The sequence below is a fragment of the Nannospalax galili genome, unplaced genomic scaffold (assembly GCF_000622305.1).
Source record: "Nannospalax galili isolate Female #2095 unplaced genomic scaffold, S.galili_v1.0 scaffold221, whole genome shotgun sequence".
Lineage (NCBI taxonomy): Eukaryota > Metazoa > Chordata > Mammalia > Rodentia > Spalacidae > Nannospalax > Nannospalax galili.
The window spans coordinates 410,136-437,037 of record NW_008344592.1 but is presented as its reverse complement, the minus strand read 5'-3'; the positions used below and the strand labels follow the sequence as shown (position 1 = coordinate 437,037).

At 46.3% G+C, this 26,902-nt stretch overlaps 1 protein-coding gene across 1 annotated transcript in view; it reads left to right on the top strand.

The window, feature by feature from the left end:
- Positions 1 to 26,902, top strand: part of LOC103740189 (fer-1-like protein 4) — a 42,380-nt gene that overhangs the window by 7,456 nt on the left and 8,022 nt on the right. The window contains exons 15-35 of the mRNA XM_008840752.3: positions 273 to 634; positions 970 to 1,078; positions 1,262 to 1,439; positions 1,534 to 1,654; positions 2,059 to 2,159; positions 8,887 to 8,974; positions 9,054 to 9,170; positions 13,394 to 13,546; positions 14,215 to 14,368; positions 14,486 to 14,610; positions 14,989 to 15,123; positions 15,239 to 15,412; positions 15,862 to 15,978; positions 16,070 to 16,231; positions 18,832 to 19,030; positions 19,172 to 19,230; positions 19,317 to 19,448; positions 22,359 to 22,401; positions 22,493 to 22,593; positions 22,668 to 22,805; positions 22,899 to 23,015. Coding sequence (XP_008838974.1) covers positions 273 to 634; positions 970 to 1,078; positions 1,262 to 1,439; positions 1,534 to 1,654; positions 2,059 to 2,159; positions 8,887 to 8,974; positions 9,054 to 9,170; positions 13,394 to 13,546; positions 14,215 to 14,368; positions 14,486 to 14,610; positions 14,989 to 15,123; positions 15,239 to 15,412; positions 15,862 to 15,978; positions 16,070 to 16,231; positions 18,832 to 19,030; positions 19,172 to 19,230; positions 19,317 to 19,448; positions 22,359 to 22,401; positions 22,493 to 22,593; positions 22,668 to 22,805; positions 22,899 to 23,015 — 2,885 coding nt within the window. The remainder of the gene's footprint in view (positions 1 to 272; positions 635 to 969; positions 1,079 to 1,261; positions 1,440 to 1,533; positions 1,655 to 2,058; positions 2,160 to 8,886; positions 8,975 to 9,053; positions 9,171 to 13,393; positions 13,547 to 14,214; positions 14,369 to 14,485; positions 14,611 to 14,988; positions 15,124 to 15,238; positions 15,413 to 15,861; positions 15,979 to 16,069; positions 16,232 to 18,831; positions 19,031 to 19,171; positions 19,231 to 19,316; positions 19,449 to 22,358; positions 22,402 to 22,492; positions 22,594 to 22,667; positions 22,806 to 22,898; positions 23,016 to 26,902) is intronic.

The window sequence follows — 26,902 nt, the reverse complement described above, 5'->3', positions numbered from 1 at the left end:
TTTAGAACACCACCCCCACCCCGCCATTCCTTCAGGGCTCCCCCCACCAAAGCTTGCATCCACCAGTCAGCAGCGCCTTTAGTACCTGCATTGGTTTAGAGATGTCCCCAGGTGGGTCTGACGCTGTTAGGGTTGTCAAACACTTGCTCCCTTCCAGAACAGTGGTCCTCCTCCTTTTCTCCAACTCCTGGACTTGAAGGAGGCAAGGGTGTGGAGCACAGGGCAGTGCCTGCCCACCCTAGCCTCTAAAACCCTGTTCTTGTTCCTCACAGCCGGGTTTAACCCCACTTTCGGTCCGGTCTGGGTGCCCCTGTATGGCTCGTTCCCCAGCGGGGGGCTCCGCGATGGTCTTCAAAGTCTCAACGAAGGCCTTGGGCAAGGCGTTTGGTTCCGGGGCCGACTTCTGGTAGCTGTGTCTATGGAGGTGTTTGAAGGCAGAGCCGAACCTAAATCCTCCCAGGCCCCACAGGGATCCAGACTGTCCCAACTTACCGGAAAAAAGAAGAAGAAAGCCAGGCAGAGTCAGACCCCAGTAGGGATTCTGCAGCACATGGATGCCAGCTCCAGTGGGGATGGGCCTGAGATTCCTAGTGCAATGGAGGTGGAGGTGGAGGAGTTGCTGCCCCTGCCAGAGGTGGGGTGGTCACCCTCAACTCTGGGGAGTGTAAATCTTGTCCCTAGCAGTAGACATGTGGCTGTTCTCAATTTGGGGACTTGGATGAAGAGTTCAGTGTGTGTGCACATGTGCCATTGTATATAGACAGGTCGAGGGGGATGGTCAGAGAGAACCAATCCCCTGGGCCATTGGGGGTAGTGGTAGGGTGGGGTGGCTGCCACCAGGGAGAGAGGGAGGACACCCACAGGCCACCTGGGCTTTAGTTGTGATATCTTTCTGTGGGTATTGTGGTGGAAGAACAGGCTGCTTCCTGGAAGGCTAGGAGCTGACCTCATATTCACTCTTTTCTGTAGAATGCCTTGGCACCCTGTGAAGATTTCCTGCTTTTTGGGGTGCTCTTTGAGGCCACCATGATTGACCCCTCATTGGCCAAGCAGCCCATCAGATTTGAGATTTCCATTGGTGTGTGGCCTGAAGGACATAGGTTTGAGGATGGTCTCTTTTGTTTTCAGACTTTAACTCTCTGGAAAGGTGCTTACCTTCAGGAAGGGTGGGCTTTGCTTCTACTGAGGGAGGTGCTGTGAAGAGAAGGATCTGGCCCTCAGCCTGATGCTCTGACCTTTGATGTTCTTATGGGGTGACTAGGTTGTGCAGGCCGCCGGGAGGAGCAGTTGGGCCGAGGGTCAAGGGCTGTTGAGGGAACCGAGGGCAACATGTTGGAGGCACAGCCTCTCTTGGATTCTGAGGACAGGGGGTCAGGGCTGGAGGAGGAAGAAGATCTGGGAACCCCTGCTCAGTGGCCTGAACCCATGGATGGCAGTGGGTAAGTGCTCCCCAGGTGACTTGCAAGAGGGTGTTGGGAGGTCCCAAGCACCCAAGATGCCTGAAATCCCCCCATTTCTTTCTGTCTGGCCCAGGCCATACCTCTGTTTGCCTCTTCGTCACCGAAAGCCCTGCCTACATGTGTGGAGCTGCTGGGAGGACTACACATGGCGCCTACATAGTAGTAACTGTGTGCGGAAAGTAGCTGAGAGGCTGGTGAGCACAAGGCAGCACCCACAGTGAGAGGCTGGGCCACAGAGCACTGGGGATTCTTCAGCTTTTGAGGGAGCTCCAAAGTGGAGGCTAATGGTAGGGCATGAAGAAGCCAGTATCTTGTGGATGCAATGCTAGGGAGTGGTGGATAAAGAGTACAGTTTCTGGGCAAACTAGAAACAAAGGGGAACAAAGTTGTGGCAGGGCAAGGATTTGGAATTGTGAGACCCTGAAAAGGGGCAGGTGAAGGAGGTAAAGTTATTAACGGAGTAGAAACAGCAGGATGCTAGAGAATTGGAACTAGAATCTGATGGGGACAGAGAAGGGCCTAGGGAGAGAGGATAGGAGTAGTTAGGCTATGGGCCAGGGACCCTCAATACTCTGACCCTCTCCCTGGACCCTCACAGGACCAGGGGCTGCAGGAGGTTGAGAAGATGCAACGCAGGTCGAGACTGGGTGCCTGTACACGGCTCAAGCAGGCTCTGGAGGAGCTGGTAGCTGGGAGCAGGTGAGCTGAGAGCCAGTGCCTTCAGCTGCCTGTCCCTTGGCCAGTTCCAGGATAAGAGAGATTGGTGGTGGCTGCCTAGACCAAGGACAGCTTCAAGCTGAATTTGCTCAGGACTTACAGATAAGTGTCTGTGTCAAGGGAGCTTAATAGAGATCTTTTGGTGTTAGTTAGGCTGCTTCCAGATCCTCTGAAATTTCTGCTGCCTTATACCTCTAGTGAGCTCTCTTCTTCCCTGCTCCTAGAGGCTTCTATGGTTTCTCTTCTCCCCTGCTTCACAAGAGACCTCACCTTCCTCCATTCAACCTATACCTAGCCAGCATCTATACCCACTTGTTGGCCCTCCCTCCTGGTCCAGTGGAGAAGTGTCCCTGCCCCAGTAGCACAGCTGTGATGTTGACTTTATCTTCTCTCTCCTACAAAGTAACTGGCTCTGCTGTCATCTGTTGTCTTTCCTGCATCCTTACTTGGTCTTTACTTGGTTACCAGGTTGTTGCTCTAACCACATAAACATATACTAGTTGTTTCTATCTTTGTCCTTCACTGCCATGAATTTCATAACTTGCTCCAGGCATTTAAGTCTCTTTCTGAGACTTTTCTCAAAAGAGAGTTCTATTTATTCAGCAAACACTTGTGGCACTTGCTATGCCATTGTAATGACTGTGGTTTCTTCTCTGAGTGATGTAGGAGAGCCACTGAAGGTCTTGAAATTCTAACTTACAACCTTCAAAAGGATAAGTGGGGGGCTGGAGAGATGGCTTAGCAGTTAAGAACACTGGTTGTTCTTGCAGAAGACCCGGGTTCAAATCCCAGCACCACATGGCAGCTAACAACTGTTTGTAACTTCAGTTCCAGGGGATTCAACAGCCTCTTCTGACCTCAGGGGGCATTTCATGACACAGGTGCACTTACCTATGTGTAGGCAATACATGCATACACAAAATAAAAATAATAAATAAAAAATATTTTTAAAAAAAGGATAAGTGGGAGAGGGATGGTGTAAAGAGGAGACAGGAGGATTACTAAAGAGCATTGTAAGGCCAGGCGTGGTGGTGCACACCTTTAATCTCAGCACTCGGGAGGCAGAGGCAGGTGAGTTCAAGGTCAGCTTGGTCTATATAGTGAGTTCCAGGCCAGCAGGGGCTACAGGGAGACCCTGTCTCAAAAAGACAGAGGGAGAGAGAAAGAGAGAGAGAGAGCATTGTAACATAGCTCACTTGGTAGAGTGCTTGTCTAGCATGCACAAAGCCCTGGGTTTGACCAGACATGGTTGGTGCACACCTGTAATCCCAGCACTCAGGAGGTAGAGGCAGGAGAATCAGAAGTTCAACTTCATCTTCAACTATAAATTGAGTTCAAGGCTAGCTTCAGATACACAAGACTCTCAAAATAAAATGGACTCAAGAGAAATTTTGTAGTTAAATATACTACCTTAGAATGGATAGGTGTGAAAAGGAAAATGTGTGAAAAGTCATTGAAGCCTTCCAGGTGTTGGGCTCAAGTATCAGTTACTTTTCCTGATGCTATGACAAAATACCTGACAAAAACAATTTAAGGAGGAAAGGTTTCAGAGCTGGAGAGATGGCTCAGTAGTAAAGAACACTGACTGCTCTTGCAGAGGACATGGGTTTGACTCCCAGCACTCACATGGTGGCTATAAACTATCCTTAACTCCAGTTCCAGGGGAATCCAAAGGCCTCTTCTGACCTCCACAGCATCGCGCAACACAAGTGCACTCACATATATGCAGGCAACACACTCATACACATAAAATAAAAATAATAAAATATTTTTTTAAAAAAGGAGGAAAGGTTTCTTTTGGCTTATAGTTCTAGGGGATACAGTTCATCATGATAGGGAAGGAATGGGGACAGGAGCCAGAGGCAGATGGTTACATTGTGTCTGCTGTCAGGAAGCAGAGATGAATGTTTATTCAGTATGTAACTCCAGCCCATGGATTGATGCCACCACAGTTAACACTTCCATTAACCTAATCTAGAACATCTCTTATAAACACACCCAGAGGCTTGTTTCCTTGGTGATTTGAGAATCTGTCAAGTTGACAGTAATAACCATACATAGCTGTATAGATGGTGGTGTTAACAAAGCTATGGAAAATGAGAAAGTCTGAAGGAGGGAGGGAGGGGGATATTAGAAGGTGATTTCTGGAGATGTCAGCTTTGAGATGTTGATTAGACTTGAAAGAAGACATATCTGGTAGTTAGGCAACAATATGAATTGAGTTCTCGGGATGGTTCTTAGGTTGAAATGCAACTTGGGAGTTGTCATTACATTGATGAGGCTGGACAAGATCTTCTAGGAATCAGAAAAAGAGATCTGAGGAGCGCTGCAGTGCTCCAGCATTTAGAGGCAGGGTAGAGGAGAGACTCAGCCAAGACCCCTGACCAGAACCACTGAGGTCATAGGTCTTGAGTGCTCACTTTTCTGTCCACATCTCTTTTTTAAGAAGTCTATTTTATTTTCTTTTGAGAGCCCTGACTGCCCTGGAACTTGCTATGTAAACCAGGCTGCCCTTGAATTCACAGAGATTCTCCTGCCTCTGCCTCCTAGAGCTGGGATTACAGACCTGTGCAAACAAGACTGGCCCTTACTTGATTTTTAAAAGCGTGTGTGTATGTGTGTGTGTGTGTATGTGTGTGTGTATGTGCGCGCGCGCACACTTCTACCTGGTATAAGTATGTGTGTTTGAGTGGGCTTGTCTATGCAGGTACATGTGGAAGCCAGAGGTTGATATTGGGGTGTCTTCTTCAATTACTTCTTATTTATTTATTTGAGACATGATCTCATTATGTAACCCTGGCTATCCTGGAACTTGCTATGTAGACCAGGCTGGCCTTGAACTCACAGAGCTCCACTTGCCTCTGCCTCCCAAGTGTTGAGATTAAAGGTATGAGCCACCATACCCAGCCTCCACATTATTTTTTGAGACAGGGTCTCTCACTAAACCTAGAGCTCACTTTTTGGCTGGACTGGATTTGTCTCCAGGTTATAGATGTGCACTGCCATGCCCAGCTTTTTATGTGGGTGCTGGGAAACTAAACTCAGGTCTTCATGCTTTGGGGCTGCACTTTATCAACTGAGGCATTTCCCAAGACCCCTTGCTTGAAGACCCCTTGCTTGAATTTCTATAGAATGTTGTTAAATTGTTTCTGTTTTCACTTTACTGAAATGACTGTTTGACTGGGACATTTGAATGGAAGATTTACAAACAGTGTATTTCATAGTTTGTGGCTTTAGCCAGTATTCTTTCCTTTGTGGTGGTTGCTCCTACCACATCCTGTTTCCATAAGCTTAATTTTGGATTTAATTCTTGTCACAAGGACTTAATTCTCCTGTCATTGTTTAATAGCAAATGTTAAACCAGGTGTGGTGGTGGACACTTGTAACCTTGGTACTCAGGATTGGAGACAAGAGAATCAGGTTCAAGTCATCCTCTATTACATAGTGAGTTTGAAGCCATCCTGGCCTACCAGAGACCCTGTGTCAAAAAAGCATGACAGTGCGGTTGGAGAGATGGCTCAATGGTTAAGAGCACTGACTGCTCCTGCAGAGGACCTGGGTTCTGTTCCCAGCATCCATATGGTGCCCAACAATCATTTGTAACTCCAGTAGCAAGGGATCTGATGCCCTCTTCTGGCCTCCGTGGCATTGCATACACAGGTGCACTTACATGCTTGCAAAACACTCCTACACATAACATTTAAAAAAACAAAAACAAGCCAGGCATGGTGGTGCACGCCTTTGATCACACCATTCAGGAGGCAGAGGCAGGTGAATCTCTGTGAGTTAGCAGTTCCTGGCCAACTGGGGCCACAGGGAGATCTTGTCTCAAAAAGACCACCCCCCCAACCCCTCCCTTCAACCCCCCCCCAAACCAAAACCAAAACCCAAAACAAAAACAAGACAAAGAAAGTAGACCAGACCAAAAAACTGCCCCTGAGCAGTATGGGACCGTTCAGATTTTTTTTTTTTATTAAAAAAAAAAGTATTTATTTTTACTTTATGTGTTTGAGTGTTGTGCCTGCATGTATGTAAATGCACCTGTGCCCTGCAGTGCCCAAGGAGCAGAGGACAGAGGAGGGTGTCCAATCCCCTGGAACTGGAGTTTCAGGTGGGTGTTAGCTGCTATGTGAATGCTGGGAACTGAACTCAGGTCTTCTGTAAGAGCAGCCAGTGCTCTTAACCACTGAGCCATCTCTCCAATCCCTGGTTCAATTTATTTTTATTGATTTTATTTATCTAAATTTTTTTCATTTACTTTTGAATGAGTATGGTGTGTGTGTGCACATACACATGTGTGCACACATGTGCACATATAGAGATCAAAGGACATCTTTCAGGAATTGGTCTCTCCTTCCATCATGTGGGTTCTGGAGATCAAATTTAGGCCATCAGGCTTGGCAGCAAGCACCATTATCTGTTGAGTCACTTACTGGCTCTGTTGTTTGTTTTATTAGTAGTAGTATACAATGAAAATATTGGCATAAAGTGCATTATGAAAGCGAAACTGTAACCCTGAAACTGATATTTGACTAAAAATCTATAGAGTCTTGAGCTAAGTATGGTGGCACGTGCCTGTAATCCTGGTACCTGGGAGGCTAAGGCAGGAGGATCAGGTTGGGCTGCATAGTGAGACTATCTCAAAACAAAACAAGACAAAACATCACATCCTTGGAATTATTTACTTTATAAACCTCTGAAAATTTCCTTTATAAGTTAAAAAATCACTAGGAGTGAAAATTGGCCCAAAATAACCTGCCTCAAAAATAATTTTACTTGTCAGACATGGTAGAACCAGTACTTGGGATGCAAAAGCAGGCAGATCTCTGTGAGATTGAGACTAACCTGGTCTACATAGCATGTTAACACCAGGCTAGCTGGGCTACAGGGAGACCTTGTCTCAAAAAAACAAAACAAAACAAAACAAAAATTTACTTGGCTGGGCATCCTTTAATCCTGGGACTGAAAGGCAGAGGCAGGTGGATCTCTGTGAATTTGAGGCCAGCCTGCTCTACATAGTAAGTTCCAGGGGAGCCAGGGCCAAGCATGTGTTCTACTGCTGAAGTACACACTCATACTGGTTCTGGATTTTAAAGGTAGAATGTAAATGTAAAAGACTGTGGTGAAATATGAGAGAAGGAAAGAGGGATGAGGGGTAACTTTTCTTTTTTTTTCTTTCTTTTTGAGACAGGGTTCCCCTGTAGCCCCAGCTGGCCTGAAACTTGCTATGTATACCAGGCTGACATCAAAGTCACAGAGATCTGTCTCCCTCTACCTCCCAAGTGCTAGGATTAAAGGCGTGCACCACCATGCCCAGCCAAGGAATGACTTTTTAAAAAATATTTATTTATTATTTTTATTTTATGTGTATGATTGTATTGCCTGCATGTATGTAAGTGTACCCGTGTCATGCAATACCTGTGGAGGTCAGAAGAAGGCATCAGATCCCCTGGAACTGGAGTTACAGACTGTTGTTAGCTGCCATATGGATGCTAGGATTCAAACCCAGGTCTTCTGCAAGAGTAGCCAGTGCTCTTAACCACTGAGCCATCTCTCCAGCCCCAACTTTTCTTAATATTTATTTTATTTTTACTTATGTGTATGTGTGTGTATCTGTGGTATGTGTGTGTGTTTGTGTGCGTGCGTGCACGCACATGCATGCAGGCCAGAAGAGGGGTTGGATACCCTGGAGCTGGAGTTATAGGTGGTTGTGAGTCACTTGATGTGGGTGCTGGAAATGGAACTCCAGTCCAGTCCTCTACAAGAACTGCAGATGCTCTTAACTGCTGAGCCATTTCTTCAGTCCCAAGGATGACTCCTGAAAATTTGACTTCAAAGTGTTTTGGATTTTTATTTATTTATTTTTATTTTATGTGTATGAGTGTTATGCCTGCATGTATGTAAGTATACTCATCTTGTGTAAAGCCTGAGGAATTCAGAAGAAGTTGTCAGATCCCCTGGAACTGGAGTTCCAGATTGTTGTTAGCTGACATGTGAGTACTAGAAGTCTTCTGCAAGAGCAGCCAGTGCTCTTAATGGCTGAGCCATCTTTCCAGCCCTGACTTCAAAGTGTTTTAAAAATATTTTTTTATGTATTACATTTTATTCATTGGGGGGGGTGCATATGGGGAGGTCAGGGAGTAACTTTCGGGAGTCAGTTTTCTTTTACCCTGTGGGTACCAGGGAACTTACATCATTAGGTTTGGCAGCAAGTATCCTTACCTGTTGATCCATCAACAGCCCAACTTTTATGTGTGTTAGTTAGAGGCAGTCATTGGAAATCATGCATTTGATTTGGCAGTGTAATGGTCCAGCTATGTTTTAGCCTGGTAGAGATTAACCAGGGGTTCACTTCTGGCTTGTGTGGGTAGAGCACTCTACTGGGGTATAAAGAAATTGGCTCTGGCGCATTTGGCTCTGGGGTGGGGCTGGCAGTGCATTTTTAACTAGCATGCAGGGGATAATCAGGCTGTTGGCCCTTGGGCCACACTTGAAGTAGCTAAGGTAGTAGTTAAATATTGGTGAGTTGTGGGGCTCAGAGACCAGGCAGCCTTTGAAGCATTTGGCATGGTTCAAATACAGAGGGCCTTCCTCAGCAAGTCAGCACCGTGAGAGAGTGTAGTGGTAACAAGCCTCCTCTGAGGCAAGTGCTGAGGATTCTGATCTCTCCTTTGATGCCTCCTTGCTTTGTTGTCTTTGTTCTTTCCAGGCAGTTCTGTCGTGGTGCTGAGCGCAGAACAATGACCCGGCCCAACACCCTGGATCGATGCCGAGGGAAACTACTGCTGCACAGCCTGGTATGGGCTAGAGAAGGGAAGCAGAGAACCTAGCAGGGAAGCAGGGCCCTTCCACTCATGCTCTGTTCTTGCTTTCCAGACTCTCATGGCCAAACAAGGACTGCGACTTTTACGGGGCTTGAGGCAGAGCAACATGCAAAGGAAGGTGGCGTTGGCCAAGAAGCTCCTGGCAAAGCTGAATGTCCTGGCTCAGGAGGTGATGTCTCTCCCACCACACTTTCCTACCCTGCCTACCCTTTCCCCTAAGCTTTGGACCATTCCAGAGGTCTTTGGATGGTGGCTTTGCACTGTGTGCTCCATTTAGCGCAGTGATGGGTGAGGAAGAGAGGTCTAGAGTTCAGCAGGGATTCAGAGATTATTCAAGATCTGTTTGGATGATCTCCTTTGTTCAGTGCTGAGGCTGAACAGAATGTGTGAAGGGTGAATGGAGTTTGTGTTTTGGGAACAGTTTCCATCTAAGCATCTGCTGTGTTTTCTAGGATGCTCCCAACAATCTTGGCTGGCCTCAAACTCAGAGATCTGCCTGCCTCTGCCTCACAAGTGCTGGGATTAAAGTAGGCCAGGCCATTTTTGTTTTTGTATTTTAACTAGGGTCTCACTTTGTAGCCTAGGCTGGCCTAGAACTCAGCATGTAGCTCACACTAACTTTGAACTGGAGGTGATCTTCTTACCTTAGTCTCATGAATATTGGTATGACAGACACCATGCCAGGCTGCATTTGGTTTTAGTTGAAAGATTTAAAAAAAGTCTGTGTAAGCACCTCTATGAATTTTTCATTTTAATTAAATTTTATATCATGTGTGTGTGTGTGTATGTGCGTGCACGTGTATGTGTGTGTTGCATGTATATGAGGGTGAGTGGGTCTTGTCCAAGCCATGATTCATACAGAGGTCAGAGGATAACTTATAAGAAACAGTTCTCTTCTTCCACCCTGGGTTCCAGGATCAAATTCGGGTCATCTGATTTGCATGGCAGGGGCTCTTACCCAAACAGCCATCTCCTCAGCCTGAATCTACCTTTCTTTCTTTCTTTCTTTCTTTCTTTCTTTCTTTCTTTCTTTCTTTCTTTCTTTCTTTCTTTCCTTCCTTCCTTCCTTCCTTCCTTCTTTCTTTCTTTCTTTCTTTTTAAAAATATTATTATTTTTATTTTATGTATATGAGTGTATTTCCTGCATGTATGTGAGTGCACCCATGTTGTGCAGTGCCGTGGAGGTCAGAAGAGGGCTTCAGATTCCCCTGGAACTGGAGTTAAAGATGGTTCATAGCCGCCATGTGGGTGCTGGGAATCGAACCTGGGTCCTCTGCAAGAGCAGTCAGTGCTCTTAACTGCTGAGCCATCTCTCCAGCCCCCAGACTGAATTTTTCATTTTACATATTGTACTTTTCATTTTTGCAAATCCTATTTTTCCACATCTATGGTACAGTTTTTTTCCATGTATATTAATGTATGTATCTTCTTCAATCCCTCTCCACCTTATCTTTTTGGGCCAAGGTCTCTCATTGAACCTGGAGTTCATTGATTGGCTAGATTGACCGGCCTGCAAGCCCCAGGGAGCCTTTGGTCTCCACCTCCCCAGTTCTGCCATTACAGGTGCTCACTGCTGTGCCCAGCTTTTGTGTGCATGAGCTTCCAAGTTCAGGTCCTCATGCTTGTGCAGCAAACACCTTACCAATGGAACCATCTCCCAAGCTCCTGTTTCTCAGTTTCTTACTCCCATGAGGGTTTGTCTTTCATAGAATTTGGGTTTGTTTGCTTGCTCGCTCATTTTCTTTGGATTCAGGGTCTCATATCCTTGAGTGACCTCAAACTCAATATATAGCCAAGGGTGACCTTGAATTCTGGGTCCTCCTGTCTCTATTTCCCAAGTGCTGGAAAAAAAAATGTGTGCCACCATGCCCAATTTATGTGGTACTGTAGATGAAATCCAGGAGTTCATATATATGCCACTATGTCTGTTTATGTAATGCTGAAGATGGAACCGAAGGTACCATGCGTGCTAGGCAAACACTCTACCAACTGAGCTACATCCCCAACCCTGTCTTACATTGTTTAGTTTTGTTTATACATGGTGAGCAGAGTTCTTTTCCCAGTGTGACAGGATCCTGATAGTAGAGTGGTCTTGTACTGATGTCTGTCTCCTTCTGTGCTTTGTTGCTTTTCACTGAGCTCATTATTGCTTCTTTAAAGAATAATTTGGGGAAGTGGGGCGTGGTGGCACATGCCTTTAATCCCAGCACTCGGGAGGCAGAGGCAGGTGGATCTCTGTGAGTTCAAGGCCAGCCTAGTCTAAATAGTGAGTTCCAGGACAGCTGGGGCTGTGGGGAGACCCTGTCTCAAAAGAGACAAAAAAAATTTTGATGTCTAGTAATATGCTGGCATGGTAAAAAGCCAGCTGTGGGGGCTGGAGAGATGGCTTAGTGGTTAATAGCACTTGTTTTTTGTATGGTGGCTAATAACTTCAGTTCCAGTAACTTCAGTTCCAGGGGATCTAACTCTCTCTTCTGGCCTATGCAGGCACTGCATGCCTTTGGTACACTTACATACAAAACACACTTCCATATAAAATTTAAGAAATATGGCTGGGTGTGGTGGCACATGCTTTTAATCCCGGCACTTGGGAGGCAGAAGCAGGCAGATCTTTGTGAGTTCAAGGCCAGCCTGGTCTACATAGTGAGTTCCAGGACAGCTGGGGCTACAGGGAGACCCTGTCTCAAAAAGACCAAAAAAAAAAAAAAAAAAAAAAAAACCCAAAACAAAACAGTGCTTTCTTTAAATCAGTTGTGGTTATTCTTTTCAGGGAAAAAAGAAATTGAACTCCCACCCCTTTGGTGAGCCAGGCAAATGTCCCTGTAGATCCTGGAGTAGGGCATGAGTAGGGCAGGTTTATCCCCAAAGCATCATTTGTTGGTACATTAGCTCCAGGGTCGGGCAATAACTTGGTCTGAGCTCTTTAGTCTACTTGCTGTTAGGTCACGACAAGCTCAGGTTTGGCAAATACCTTTGAAGTAAAAGTGGCTTAAACACTCTGCTAATCTACCTGGGTTCTCCCTTCATTTAGAGTATGGTCTGATAATTCTGGATTCCCAATGATGCTGCTGGAGATGGACTATTACTGAAAATGGAAAGGGAATGATGACTTTGAATCAAGGGAAGGAGGAGGTCAGAGCCATGCTTTGAGTCTAGCAATGGAGATATGTTGTGTGATTCAATGATACTTGAAGTCCTACTATGTTCCAGGCTATGTATTAGGCTCTAGGGAGCTAGCTCTTTCCATGTTCCTTATCTTTTGGAGTCTCATGGTTTAGTTAGGGGGAGGTTATGCATCTATAAATGAATAAGAAAAAATGTTACAGAGGCTTCAGGAGAGAGTGGGAGGAGCTGCTGAGATAAGGTGGCCAAGCAAGACTTGGCTGCAGAAATAATACTGTTATTGAACCCAGAGCATGGGGAGAAGCTGGCCATTCCTGGTAGAGATGGGGCTGGAGGGAAGACTGAAGGCAGGAAGCCTGCCATCATTGTCTGGACAGGAGTGGAGGGTCTTCATGTAGCCCGGTGAGGATGGGAACAAAGGGGGGCACTGGCTTGATTTGGTGATTGGATATTGGAGAAGGCCAACTCCCACTCTGGCATATGGCGGGCTTGAGTGGAAGGCATCTGGTGGAAAAACTGGAGAAAGATCAGATTGGAAAGGAGGAAAGAGTAGAGCTTCAGTTTGGCACAGGTTGCAACATGGATGAACCTCGAGGACATTGTGCTAAGTGAGGTAAGTTAGGCATGAAAGACCAAGTGCCGCACAAGGTTCCAAGAGCCATCAGAGTCATAGAATGGTGGGCACCAGGAGCTGGATGCCAGGGACTGGAGGGGAAAGTGGGATGTTAGTGTTTTCATAATGAAAAGAGTCCTGGCGATACATGGCTTTCAGCACAACCAAAAGAATGTGTTTAACACCACTGAACTGTACACTTAAAAATGGGGAAGGCTGGGCTGGAGAGATGGCTCAGCGGTTAAGAACACTGGCTATTCTTGCAGAAGACCTGGGTTCAAATCCCAGCACCCACATGTCAGCTAACAACTACAGTTCCAGGGGATCTGATGCCCTCTTCTGAGCTCTGCAAGCTTTGCACTTGGGTGCACTTACATATATGTAGGCAATACATACATAAAATAATAAATAAAATAGGTTTTTTTAAAATGGGGAAGATTGTGCATTTTATGTTGTGAGAAGAATCCAGGCTATTCTGAAGTGCCCTTGAGGCATCTAGGAGGGGGGATATCAAGAGATATGTTGCCACAAGGATCTGGAGTTCAGGGGAAGATCAGGGCTGGGATGGGTAAATTGATCTCTCCATCTAGCCCAAGCTGCAGAACAGGTGGTTTCAGCTCAAAGTGTACCTAGGTGACCCTGTTCTCTACCTGCAGCCACAGCCACCCCTCCCTGATGTGTTGGTCTGGATGCTCAGTGGCCAGCGCCGTGTTGCCTATGCCCGGATACCTGCCCAGGACGTGCTGTTCTCTGTGGTTGAGGAGGAGCGAGGCCGGGACTGTGGCAAACTCCAGAGTTTGCTGCTCACAGTGAGGCGGGTCTGGTGTGGAGGTGCTGGGGACAGTGGGGTGAGGTTCATAGGGCAGGGCCAGAGCACAGGGGTTTTGGGGTGTGGTTCCCAACCAGGAACTCCCCAACTGTTTGTAAAACTGTCCCAAAAGCCAAAAGGATGTTGCAGCTTTGCACAGCTCAGCTTGGGAGCTTGCTCCTCAGCCAACTTGTCAGCCTTGGATCTACTCTGACCCTTTGACTAGCCAGGTTGACAAGTGTGCAGGATAATAAAGAAGGGAGAGTGATCGCTCAGTTCCCTCATAAGCAGAGCTGGTTTATAGGCAAAATATTTCCAAATGGGATATCCCTGGAAAAGATACCACAAGAGGTCCTTAATGATGGGAAGCTGTGACCCTTGGAGCAGAGGACAGAGAATATTAATGTGTTGAGGATGGAGGGGATGAATCAGGGAGGCATAATATAGTGGGTGTCAGAACTGTGGACAGGAAGCAAAGGTGGTAGAGCAGGAGATGTGGGGTTTAGGTGGGATGGCAGAATGAAGTAGGATGCGGGCATGGAAGCAGAGGGGATGTTCTTTGCTCTATGGAGCTTGGGTACCATTTAACAATGAAATTTGGCACATGCCTTGGGAGCAGCAGGATTGTTGGAGACATCTGGAACACCCAGATGACTTCTTCCCACACAGGCACCTGGGGCAGCCCTTAGGGAGGTCTGTGCCAAGCTGGAGCTCTTCCTATGGCTGGGGCTCAGCAAGCAAGCCAAGGCCTGCACCTCTGAGCTGCCCCCAGACCTGCTGCCTGAACCCTTGACTGGGCTGCCCCACAGCCTATACCGGGATGGTGAGTCCAGGGCCAGGATGTGGTGCACCTTGTTGATTGCCTAAGATAGGGGGCTCGAGTCAGGGAACCCCAGTGGCCCATTGAACAAGCACAACCTTTTCCTCTGCCTCACCCCAGACTTTAGCTACTTCCAGCTACGGGCACACCTGTACCAGGCCCGAGGTGTGTTGGGAGCAGATGACAGTGGCCTCTCAGATCCCTTTGCACGTGTGCTCATCTCTACCCAGTGCCAGACCACACGGGTGAGAACCAGGCTGGAACATGGGCAAAGGGGACCAGTAGGCATGGTGGAGTGGGATTACACTTTTCCCCAAGGCCCTAAGTTTCTCCCACCTTGGATTTTCAGGAATGAATATTGAATGGGACTCTGCTCACTTAGGCATCACTATGTAAAACAGAAAGCAGCTGTTTCCTGGGGTTGACTTTGGGAATGGGCTCAGAGGGTGACAGACACCAGGGCTGAGAAGGGCAGCTTGGTCCCCAATTGACGATGTTCCCACTCTTTTAGTAACAAGCAGCTATTCAAAGTATTACCTTAGAGGGAGCTGCTTACCTGGCACATGTGTGGGGAGCTACCTTCTGACATCTGCCTTTGCCCCTTCTCTTCATGGCCCACTAAGGTCCTGAAGCAGACACTGAGTCCCCTGTGGGATGAACTCTTGGTATTTGACCAGCTGATAGTGGATGGGAGACGGGAGCACTTGCAGGAGGAGCCTCCTCTAGTGGTCATCAATGTCTTTGACCATAATAAATTTGTGAGTATGCCCCTCTCCTGTTTTCTGCCTGGTTTCCCAGCCTCCTCTTCCCCCACTGTCTCCTTTAGCTCCGGAGCACCTTCTTCTTTTATCTTCACTGCCTTGTCCCCCACAGGGCCCCCCTGTGTTCCTGGGCAGAGCACTTGCTGCCCCAAGGGTAAAGTTGACAGAGGACCCATACCAACGTCCCGAGTTGCAGTTCTTCCCCCTGAGGAAAGGACTCCAGGCTGCTGGAGAACTCATTGCCACCTTTGAACTCATTGAACTGGACTACAGTGGCCACCTTGAGGTTAGACTACCCTGACCTAGCTGGTCGGCTCTGTAGGCCCATCTTGTTATCCATTGGGCCATTCAGTTCCAGGGAGTGTCCTAAGGATACTTCTCCAGGTTCCTGGAGAAGACCTGAATTCAGCCCCCAGAAAATTTAGGCTGCAAGCTTGCCCTTCATTAGATACCCCCTAACTCCAGGATTACGAGTGGAATTACTCTAGGTTCATCTTGCCAGTCTTCCACTCCTAGAGAACACAGACTGCGGTTTATCCTGGCATCATTCCATCCTGAATGCCTCAGGCACCCACCCTACCTTCCTGTGCATGACTGCTTTCTGGGACATCCCTCCCATGAATCTAGCATTGCTTGGCTCTCCTGCCTTTGTACTTCCCCAGCAGCCCCAGGTCCCTACCCCAAGCCCAAGCTTTTCCTGTTTTGACCTGACTTCTGATTTATTTTCCCCTATAGCCCTCTGTGCCCAGTGATGTGGAGCCTCAGGATTTGGCATCCCTGGTGGAGTCCCTCTCTGGACACCTGTCTCTGCCTCCAAATGTGCGCCCTGTGCTCAGGGAGTTCCGTGTTGAGGTAGCAAAGTACTCAAAGCCTCTCCACTTCCCTTGACTGGGTGGCTTCTTGTCAGCTACAAGCCTCTGAACCTCCCACTTCCTGACCCTAGGTGTTGTTCTGGGGTCTAAGAGGTCTGGGCCGTGTACACTTGTTTGAGGTGGAACAGCCCCAGGTTGTGCTGGAAGTGGCCGGGAGACGTGTGGAGTCTGAGGCTCTGGCCAGCTATCGTAAGAACCCCAACTTCAATGAGCTCATCCAGCATCTGACAGTGGTGAGGAGTGGCAAGGGCAAGGGCTGTGGGCAGAGGAGTGAAGGAAGGCAATGGGCAATGGATTTCTTGCTGGTGGGGCATAGACTGATCCAAGGATTAGCAAGTTTTCCATCAAGGGCAGATACTAAATATTTAGGCTCTCATCTGCAACTATTCAACATTGCCACTGTAGATGAAAGCAGCAATATACAATATAGAAAGGAATATAATTGTGTTCTAATAAGGCTTTATTTATAAAAACAGGCAGTAGGTCAGACATGAACCATGGCCGTAGTTCACTGATCTCTGGATTAATCTATGGACTGGCGGTGTTCTCTTGACTTTGTTGAATGAAGGGATTAATCGAGTGTCCTGAAGGATAAATCTCAAAGAGGCTATCTAGTCTATGAGATAGTGGATAGGAAGAAAACACAGTGTGTTAAAAAAATGATATACTTTGATGATTTTTGAGGGGGTGGGTGCTAGGAATTGAACCCAGAGCCTCTAGTTACACCTCCATGAATTTATATGCATACTATTCAAATATATACACATATATGCATACATGTGTATATGTGATCCAAATATGAGAGAACATGAGCTATTTGTCTGAATCTGGGTTAACTCACCTAAATTTCCATATCCATTTCCCTGCAAATTTCATGATTTCATTTTTCTTACAGCTGAATAAAATTCCATTTATATATGCATTACTTTTTTTTGGGTCTTTTTCAGAAAGGGTCTCCCTGTAGCCCCAGCTGACTTGGAACTCACTATGTAGACCAGGCTGGCCTTGAACTCACAGAGATCCGCCTGCCTCTGCCTCCTGAGTGTTGGGATTAAAGGCATGCATCACACACCTGGCTTATTTAAATTTTTTTTTTGTCTATGTGTATGTGTGTACAGCTCAAACTCAGATTGCCGGCCTTGTACAGAAGATGGCTTTTCCTACTGAGCAATCTTGCCAGCCTTTTTACTTTTTAAAAGAAATGTTTTATTTATTAATTTTATTTTGTGTGTATGAGTGTTATGCCTGCATGTAGGTAAGTGCACCCATGTCGTGCAGTGCCCACGGAGGACAGAAGAGACTGTCGGATCCCCTGGAACTGGAGTTACGGATAGTTGTTAGCTGCCATGTGGGTGTTGTGATTCGAACCCAGGTCTTCTGCAAGAACAGTCAGTGTTCTTAGCCGCTAAGTTGTCTCTCCAACCCCCCCTTTTTAGTTTTTGAGAACCCTCCATAATGTCTTCCATCATGGCCCCAGGTTTCGCTCCCACCAGCAATGAATAAGGGTTCCTCTTTCCCCAGCATGTGATGTTATTTGTTCTTTTTAACATTTTAAAAAATATTTTATTTATTATTTTTATTTTATGTGTATTCGTGTATTGCCTGCATGTAGGTAAGTGCACCTGTGTTGTGCAATGCCCTCAGAGGACAGAAGAGACTGTCAGATTCCCTGGAACTGGAGTTATGGACAGTTCTTAGCTGCCATGTGGGTTCTGGGATTTGAACCCAGATCTTCTGCAAGAACAGTCAGTGTTCTTAAGTGCTACGCTATCTCTCCAGCCCCTCTTTTTAACATTTTTGTTTATTGCTTGATTGATTTTGTGTATGTGTGAACATGTGCACACATGTAATGGTACCATGGGTGAAGGTCAGAGGGACAGCCTGCAGGAGAAAGTTCTCTCCTTCCACCATATGGGTCCCAGGGATTGAATTATTGAATTTAGGTTGTCAGATTTGGTGGCAAGCACCTTTACCTGCTGCACCACCTATCTGACCTATTACTTGTTTTCATAATGATAGCCATTCTAAGTGGGATGAGAAGAAATCTCAATATGTAGGGGGGTTCTTTTTTTTTTTTCTGTCTTTTTGAGACAGAGTCTCCCTGTAGGTCCAGCTAGCCTGGAACTCCAGGCTGACCTTGAATTCACAGAGATCCGCCTGCCTCTGCCTCCCCAGTGCTGGGATTAAAGGCGCCACCACTCCCGGCCTACTACATGTAGTTTTAATTGGCATTTCCTTAATGGCTAAAGATGTTCTAATACTTTTGTTGGCGCTGGGCGTGGTAGTGCACGCCTTTGATCCCAGCACTCAGGAGGGAGGCAGAGGCAGGCAGATCTCTGTGAGTTCAAGGCCAGCCTGGTCTACATAGTGAGTTCCAGGCCAGCTGGGGCTACAGGGAGACCCTGTCTCAAAAAGACTAAAAAAAAAAAAAAAATTGTTGGCTATTTTTATTTATTCTTTTGAAAACTGCTTAGTCAGCCTACAGAATAAGGGAAAATTTGCCGACTATATACTTCAGACAGGGGTTAATACGTAGGATATGTAAAGAACTGCAAAAATTACACACATAAAACCAACCAAGCCAAACAAATAACAAGAAAACTCCCAATCTGTTAGTCTTCTTTTTCTTATTTTGAAATGGGAATCCATTATGTAGATCAAGCTGGCCAAAGGGTCTATCCCTTTTTTAGCTGGCACAGAGTCAGAAAAAGTCACAAGAGATGACATAGTGTGACAGATCTGGACCTATAGTGACTTGTTTTCCCACCTGCTCTGTGCCGCCTTTCCTTCTTCCCCAAGGCTCTGGAGTCACTTCCTCTTTCCCTGTCCCCAGGACTTGCCAGAGCAGCCATACCTGCAGCCCCCGCTCAGCATCCTGGTGATTGAGCGCCGGGCCTTTGGCCGAACTGTTCTTGTGGGTTCCCATATTGTCCCCCACATGCTACGATTCACACTCCACAATCATGAAGCTCCCCCTGAGGAGGAGGGAGTAGAAGAGGAGACAAGAGACCTGGTGTCCTCGAGGCTTCAAGGTTAGGGGTCTTCTCCATAGGGGCCACCAGATAGAAGCCCCTCTGGATCCTGGTAAAGATGGCTCCAGTGAACCCTCCAATAGGGCCTGGAGTCTGATATCTACTGGCCTGATCACCTATGGTATTGCTTCCATAATCCAGGAGAAAAGTCCTTGGATTCCTTCCCAGTTGAAGCAGGAATATCTAGCAGGTTCTTGAAGGTGATTGAATGGGACAGAGGCTGCAGAAGGGCTGTGAGGGGTCGGGGTAATGCTGGCAGAGAGCAATGAAGTCCTTTCCCCCTCAGGCCCCTCTAAAGAAGCTCAACCTAGGAGGACTCTTGCATCAAGGCCCTGAGCTGGAGGCGGACATTCCAGACCCAGAAGAGATGGACTGGTGGTCCAAGTACTACGCCTCATTGCAGGAGCTCCATGGGCAGGTGGGTGGAGGAGGGCCCAGGGCAGGGACTGGACGGGGCAAAGGGCCAGGGGAGTGATCTCATCAAAAGGCACTCTGAGTTTCAGAGTCCTTGATTGTAGTCATCTTTTCTCATCTTTACCACAACTTCAGTAGTTAGAGATTATTGCTCCCATTACCTAGAGCTCTGTTATCCAACTTAACATGAGCTGCAGAATTGTAATTTAAGGTGGATATGGGGCACACATCTGTCCAATCAGCACTTGGGAGGTGGTAACACAAGGCTTTGAAGGTCCAGGCCAGCCTGGACTAACATGAAACTGTCTCAAAATATTTTTTTTTTGCCAGGAGTGGTGGCATTCACCTTTATTCCCAGCACTCAGGAGGTAGAGGCAGGTGGATCTCCATGAGTTCAAGGCTAGCCTGGTCTATATTAAGAATTCAAGGCCATCCTGGTCTATATTGAGAGTTCCAGGCCAGCTAGAACTACCTAATGAGAGTCTGTGTTCGTGGTTAAGAGCAGTTACTATTCTTCCAGAGGACTAGAGTTTGATTCCTAGCACCCACACAGGAGTCTCACAACCACCTATAAGTTCAGCTTCAGGGGCCCTGACATCCTCTTCTGGTCTCTGTGGGCACCTATATGCATGTGCACAAACACGCAAATAAATTTTGGGGGGGGAGACAGCAGATTATTGGGGGGAGTGTGGGTCAAACTGCTGGAATGCCTCCTGGGTTCAGAGAGCTAGCAACCAGCAGAAGTCAGGCAGCCTTCATAGGCAGTTAGGGGCTTGGGTAACTTTTCATGATGTAGGCTGAGTGGTTTAGCTCGGGATTGGTTGGTGTCCTGATAAACAGAGCGGCTTTGCCTAGGCTAAACTTGGGCCTGCCATTTTAGAACATTGGAGCTACGCCGCCATTTTAGGAGTTTGCCAGGAACCCAACATTCCAGCTTTTTGCTGATGATAGGGGTGACGGTGGTCTTTCTTGAGCTACTTCCTGCTGGACAGGAACATGAAAAGAGAGGTGGTCTCAAAAGGTTGGAACATGGGTCTGAAGTACAGGGTCAGGTGGGCAGGTAGTGGTAGGAGTCCTGAGGGAATTTGGTTAAGAGCATCTTGTTCAGTGACCATCAGGTCATCTCTTTGACTCTGTCTGGAACTCTGTCAGAGGGTGAGTGGGACAGAGGAAAGTAGATGGACTCATAATCTTGGGCCTGATGTGGTGAGTGGTGGGGACTGGCAGAAGCAGGAGTGTTTGGTTTGCTAAGAAGAGGAACCAGGTCATAGGAGACCCAGGCATTCCTCCCGGGCTTTTAGCACCATATGTACGGAATCATGCAGTGAAGACTGTGGGTGCTGGGGGCATTAGCTGCCATGAGGGTGCTTGGATTTGAACCTGGATCTTCTGCAAGAGTAGTCAGTGCTCTCTTAACTACTGAGCTATGTCTCCAACCCCCACAAATAAATGTTTTAAGCCAAAAAACAAACAAAAAATTTAAGTCTAACTTTTAATAGCTATATTAAAAACTATGGTTCAGTGGTTAAGAGTACTGGCTGCTCTTGTAGAGGACCCTGTTTCGATTCCCAGTACCAACATGGCAGCTAACAACCATCTGTAACTCCAGTTCCAGGGGATCTGACACCTTCTTCTGACCTCCACAGGCATTGCACAACATAAGTACACTAACATACATGTAGGCAATACACACATACATATAAAAAATAACAAAATATAAAAAAGTAAAAGGGAATAAATGAAATTAATTTTAATAATAATATGTTTTATTGGGGTTGGAAATGGCTCAGGAGTTAAGAGTACTGGCTGCTCTTGGATGTTCTTATATAAGATCTGGGTTCGACTCCCAGCATCCACATGGCAGTTAACAACCATTCATAACTCCAGTTCCAGGGCATCTGACACTGACTGGACTCCATGAGCTTTGCATGATAATGGGTGCACTTACATACATGCAGGCAAGACACTCATACATATAAAATTTTTTGAAAATATGTTTTACTAACATAATATTTATCATTTCAACCAGTATTCATTATAAAAATTAATAGGGGCTGGAGAGATGGCTCGGTGGTTGAGAGCACTGACTGCTCTTGCAGAGGACCAGGGTTTGATTCCCAGCACCCACATGTCAGCTACAAACTGTCCTTAACTCCAGTTCCAGGGGAATCTGAAGCCCTCTTCTGACCTCCATGGCATTGCATGACATGGGTGCACTCACATACGTGCAGGCAATATACTCATACACAAAATTTAAAAAAAAAACAAATAAAATATTTTTAAAAATTAATAATGAGACATTTTACTTTTTTTTTTTTTAGACAGAGTCTCACTATGTAGCTCTGACTAGCCTGGAACTCTCTATGTATAGACCAGGCTAGCCTCAAACTCACAGAGATCTTCCTGCGTCTGCCTCCTGAATGTTGGGATTAAAGATGTGTGCAATCATACCTGGCCACATTTTGCATTCTTTTTTTTTATATTTTATTATTTTTATGTGTATGTGTGTATTGCCTGCATGTAGGTAAGTGCACCCATGTCATGCAATGCTCACGGAAGACAGAAGAGGCTATTGGATCCCCTGGAACTGGAGTTACAGACAGTTGTTAGCTGCCATGTGGGTGCTGGGATTCAAACCCCAGGCCTCTGCAAGAGCAGTCAGTACTCTTAACCACTGAGCCATCTCTCCAGCCACTGCATTCTTATAGTAATTCTGATGAGCACTTTACACTCATAGCACATCTCAGGACAGACTGATCATGTTACAAGGGCTCAGTGGCCACTAACTTGGACAGTCCAGGACTAGACAATAAACACATCCTTTGAAAAAGAAGTGGCTACACAGCTGGTAGTGGGATAGACCCAGGAGGGGAAGTAGGTGAAAAGGAATCTCTGACCTGCCTTTTGATTTCAGTCTACCTTTGATGAGGAGGAGATGGATGATGCGGGGGATTCAGGTGAGAGATCTTGCCTTTTGCTTTTGTTCTATCTGTTCACCCTGCCCACCTGATCCCCAGATTTCTGACTAGACTATTCTGCCATTTTCAGATGGGACTCATCTCGTTTCTGTGGACAGGGAGGCCCAGGACCAGGGAGAGGCTGATAACAAAGTCTCTTTGCCTCGGAAAAAAGCAATCACCACCCTAAAGGTGACTGGGTATTGGGGGGAAGGCAATCCCTTGGATCTGGATGTTGAGCTGTCACTGAGACCCTGACCTTTCAGATCTACAACAGTTCCCTGGAGGATGAGTTTAACCACTTTGAAGACTGGCTGAATGTCTTCCCTCTGTACAGAGGCCAAGGGGGCCAGGATGGAGATGGAGAGGAAGAAGGGTCTGGAAACTTTGTGGGAGAGTTCAAGGTATGTTTGTGGAAAGAAAAGGAGACCAAAGAAGGCAGAGATTCAGGAGGAAAACTTTCTTACCAGGCCTTCTTCTGTTTCCCCTTCCCTCAGGGCTCCTTCCTCATTTACCCCGAGTCAGAGGCTGTCTCTTTCTCGGAGCCCCAGATCTCCAGGGGGATCCCCCAGAATCGGCCCATCAAGCTTCTGGTCAGAGTGTACATTGTAAAGGTGAGTGTCCATAGTCCTGGTTCAACTCCATGTCAGCAAAGGCAACAAGCAGGAAACGTACAGAATAAAGGTTTAGGAAACGCCTCAGAGATTAGAGGCCGATGTTTCAGATGGGAAATCTCAGGTGTGGTAGGGAATCACTCCCACGGGCACCAAGCTTGCTGGTGGCAGAATTTATGTACTGTCTGGTGGAATGGAAATTGTCGCTCTGGATTTCAAGTTTTGGATGGTTTTGATCCAGTACTCTGTAGGTTCTTTCGTTGCTATGGGTGTCGTACAGAGACCAGCAGGGCCCTGGAATTTCCCTAAAGGTTGTCTTGGAGAATAACAGGGAACGAGTGGGTTGCTCTGCCCTCCAGTTCCTGTTACCTGAGCAGGTGCTATACTTTGATCTGTCTTAAATGTAGGGATTCTGAGACATGATTTGAAGAGATATTCTATGTCACTAAGACTCCTAGTGTGTTACTAGGAACTGGACCTCATCTTGATCTTCTGGTTTTAACAATATGGTATACTGGGTGGCTTGAGAAATATTAAAGTCTTCTTTTTTAATATTTCATTTGTTATTTTTATATTATGTGTATGAGTGTATTGCCTGCATGTATGTAAGTGCACCCATGTTCTGCAATGCCTGTGGAGGCCAGAAGAGGGCATCAGATCCTCTGTAACTGGAGTTATGGATGGTTGTTAACTGCCATGTGGGTGCTGGGAACTGAACTGAACAACCAGAGCTCTTAACTGATAAGCCATCTTTCAAGCCCCAAGTCTTTCTTTTAAAAAACAAGTTCTCACCATGTAGTCCTGGCTGGCCTGGAGCTTGCTATGCAGACAGGACTGGCCTGGAACTCATAGAGATTCACCCGCATCTGCCTCCCAAGTGCTGGGATTAATGGCATATAAAATCTTTTAAATGAATGTAAAGCTTATAAGAAAGAGAAACCTTTTTTCCAAATGGTATCAGCAGGGATTCTGAGAGGAAGATGAACCTCAAAGCTCAGGCTGTCTTGAGAGGGTTTGTGTTCTAGACCCTGGCTTCGTGTTCTTTGGGTGCGTGCGAGGTGGGAGCTGGAACCAAGACCCTGCTCAAAGCAGGACCCCAGGGGAAGGTAGGTGCAAGAGGCAGCCTGCCCATTGGGAAAGGAGTCTATCTTGGGAAAACAATGTCTTCCTGGAGAATTTCCTTTTAGTTTTGCTACCACATTCATTTAAGACTTGATTAAGGGGCTGGAGAGATGGCTCAGCAGTTAAGGGCACAGGCTGCTCCTGGGTTCGATTCCCAGCACCCATATGGCAGCTAACAACTGTCCTTAATTCCAGTTCCAGGGAATCCAACACCCTTTTCTGACTTCCATAGGCATTGCATGATATGGGTGTACTTACATACATGTATTTTCATACACATAAAAATAAAATATTTCTTAAAAATTATAAGACTTGATTGATATTATCTGTTTAGTCCAGATAACTGAAATCTGAGAGCTGAGATTTTGCTGAATGATAGAATGCTTAAGGTCTTGGGTCCTATCCCCAGCACTGGCCAAGGAAAAGACCAATTTTAGAATCTTATCTGTAATCTTAGGACTCAGGAGGTAAGGCAGGAGGATTACTGTGAGTTTGATGCCAGCCTGGTCTATATAGTAAATTTCAGGCCAACCATAAATACAGAGTGAGACTTTATCTCAAAACAAAACAAAAAGAAAATCCAGCTGGGTTTAGCAGTGCATACCGGGTAGAGGCAAGAGGATCAAAATCCAAATCGAGGGGCTGCAGAGATGGCTCAGTGGTTAAGAGCACTCGCTGCTCTTGCAGAGCACCCAGATGGTTCCCAGCAACAGGATTCTCTTGCCCTTTTCTGGCCTGCATGAATGTGGTGCACATACTGATCCTAAATCCAGATTTAAATATCAAATGTAGGACCACAACACCAAACTATAAAAGAAATAAGAAAATATCAGGAAACAAATAACAAAACAAACAACATAAAGGACAAATTGCCAATTATCAGATTGTAAGCAATGATTTAAAGTATTTCACAAGCAGAGAATGCAAAGCTTTCGAAACTGACTTGCGGCTGACTTGAGGACTGGGATGGTAATGTTCAATCCTCAGAAAATACGTTTTAAAAAAAAAAAGCCATGCTGGGTATGATGGTGCACACCTTTAATCCCAGCACTTGGGAGGCAGAGGCAAGCGGATCTCTGTGAGATGAGGCCAGCCTGGTCTACATAGCAAGTTCAAGTCCAGTTGGGGCTACAGTAAAAAAGGAAAAAAAAGCCGGGTGTGGTGGTGCACGCCTGTAGTCCCAGCACTTGGGAGGCAGAGGCAGGCGGATCTCCATGAGTTCAAGGCCAGCCTGGTCTATATAGTGAGTTCCAGTACAGGTGGGGCTACAGGGAGACAAAAAAAAAAAAGCCAGTTATGGTGGCACACACTTTTAATCCTAGCTAGGGAGGTGGAGACAGGTGGATCACTGGCCAGCCAGTCAGTTTATCCTACTTAACAAGTTAACAACTCTCAGGCCAGTGAGAAATCTTGTATCAATAATAAAATAAAAAAAAAAAAAAAAAAAAAAAAAAAAAAAAAAAGAAGAAGCTCCTAAGGAGCAATACCTGGACATGCTCATGTGCTGTGCACACGCACATGAACACACATGCACAAAAGTGACTGAGGAGCTGGGCCCAGTAAATTCAAGACCAGCCTGAAGCTGGAGCTGCAGGTTAGTTTGTAGAGTGCTTTCCTAGCATACACTAAGCCCTGGGTTCTATTCCCAGTAGTACATAAGCCAAGTGTGGTGGCACTCAAGAGAGGAAGGCAGGGGGATCAGGATCAGGAGAGGATCAGGAGTTCAAGATCATCTTCAGCCAGCCTGGGCTACTTGAGATGCCAATTCAAAAAGTAAACAGGAGCTAGGGAGATGGCTCAGTAGCTAAAGTACTTGCTGTACAAAGATGAGTACTGAGTTCAGATTCCCGGCACCCATGATGTAAAAAGATGGATGTGGTGGTATGTGCTTACAGTCCTAGTGTTGAGGAGGCTTAACAGCCCAGAGGATCCCTGGGACTTGCTGGTCAGCTAGTCTCTCTGAATTAGTCAGCTTCAGTTTCAGTGAGAGACCATGTCTCAGAAATATAAGGTAGAGGGGTCATTGAAGAAGACTCCCAACATCAACTTCTGTTCTTTGCACGCTTGCTCACATGTGCACTTGCACACATGTGTAGACACACACACATGACACTCATATGGACATATACAGATTATTTGTTTTTATTTTATGTGTGTGAATGTTTTGCCTGCATGTATGTAAATGCATCATGTGCATGAAATGCCCAGGAGAGGGCATTGCATCCCCTGGAGCTGGAGTTACAAGTGGTTGTTAGCAGCCATATGGGTGCTGGGTCCACTGCAAAAGCAACCAGTGCTCTTTACTGCTGAGCCATCTCTCTTGTCCCTAGAAATACTTTATAAGTGGGTGTGTGTGTGTGGATCTAGCTCAGTGGTAGAGCATTTGCCTAGTATGCACGAGGCTCTGGGTTCAGTCTCCAATACCAAAAAAAAAAACAGTGTCTGAGCGGTTGTTAGAAATAACCAAATAGGGCTGGAGAGATGACCCAGCAGTTGAGAGCACTGACTGCTCTTGCAGAAGACCCGGGTTCAATTCCCAGCACCCACATGGTGGCTACAAGCTGTCCTTAACTTCAGTTCCAGGGGAATCCGAAACCCTCTTCTGACCTCTGTGCCACTGTGTGACATGGGTGCACTCACATACATGCAGGAAATACACTCATACACATAAAATAAAAATAATAAAATAAAAAATAAAATATTAAAAAAGAAATAACCAAATAATATTTCTAAAACTTAAAGTCCACTAAACATAATCTTATTAA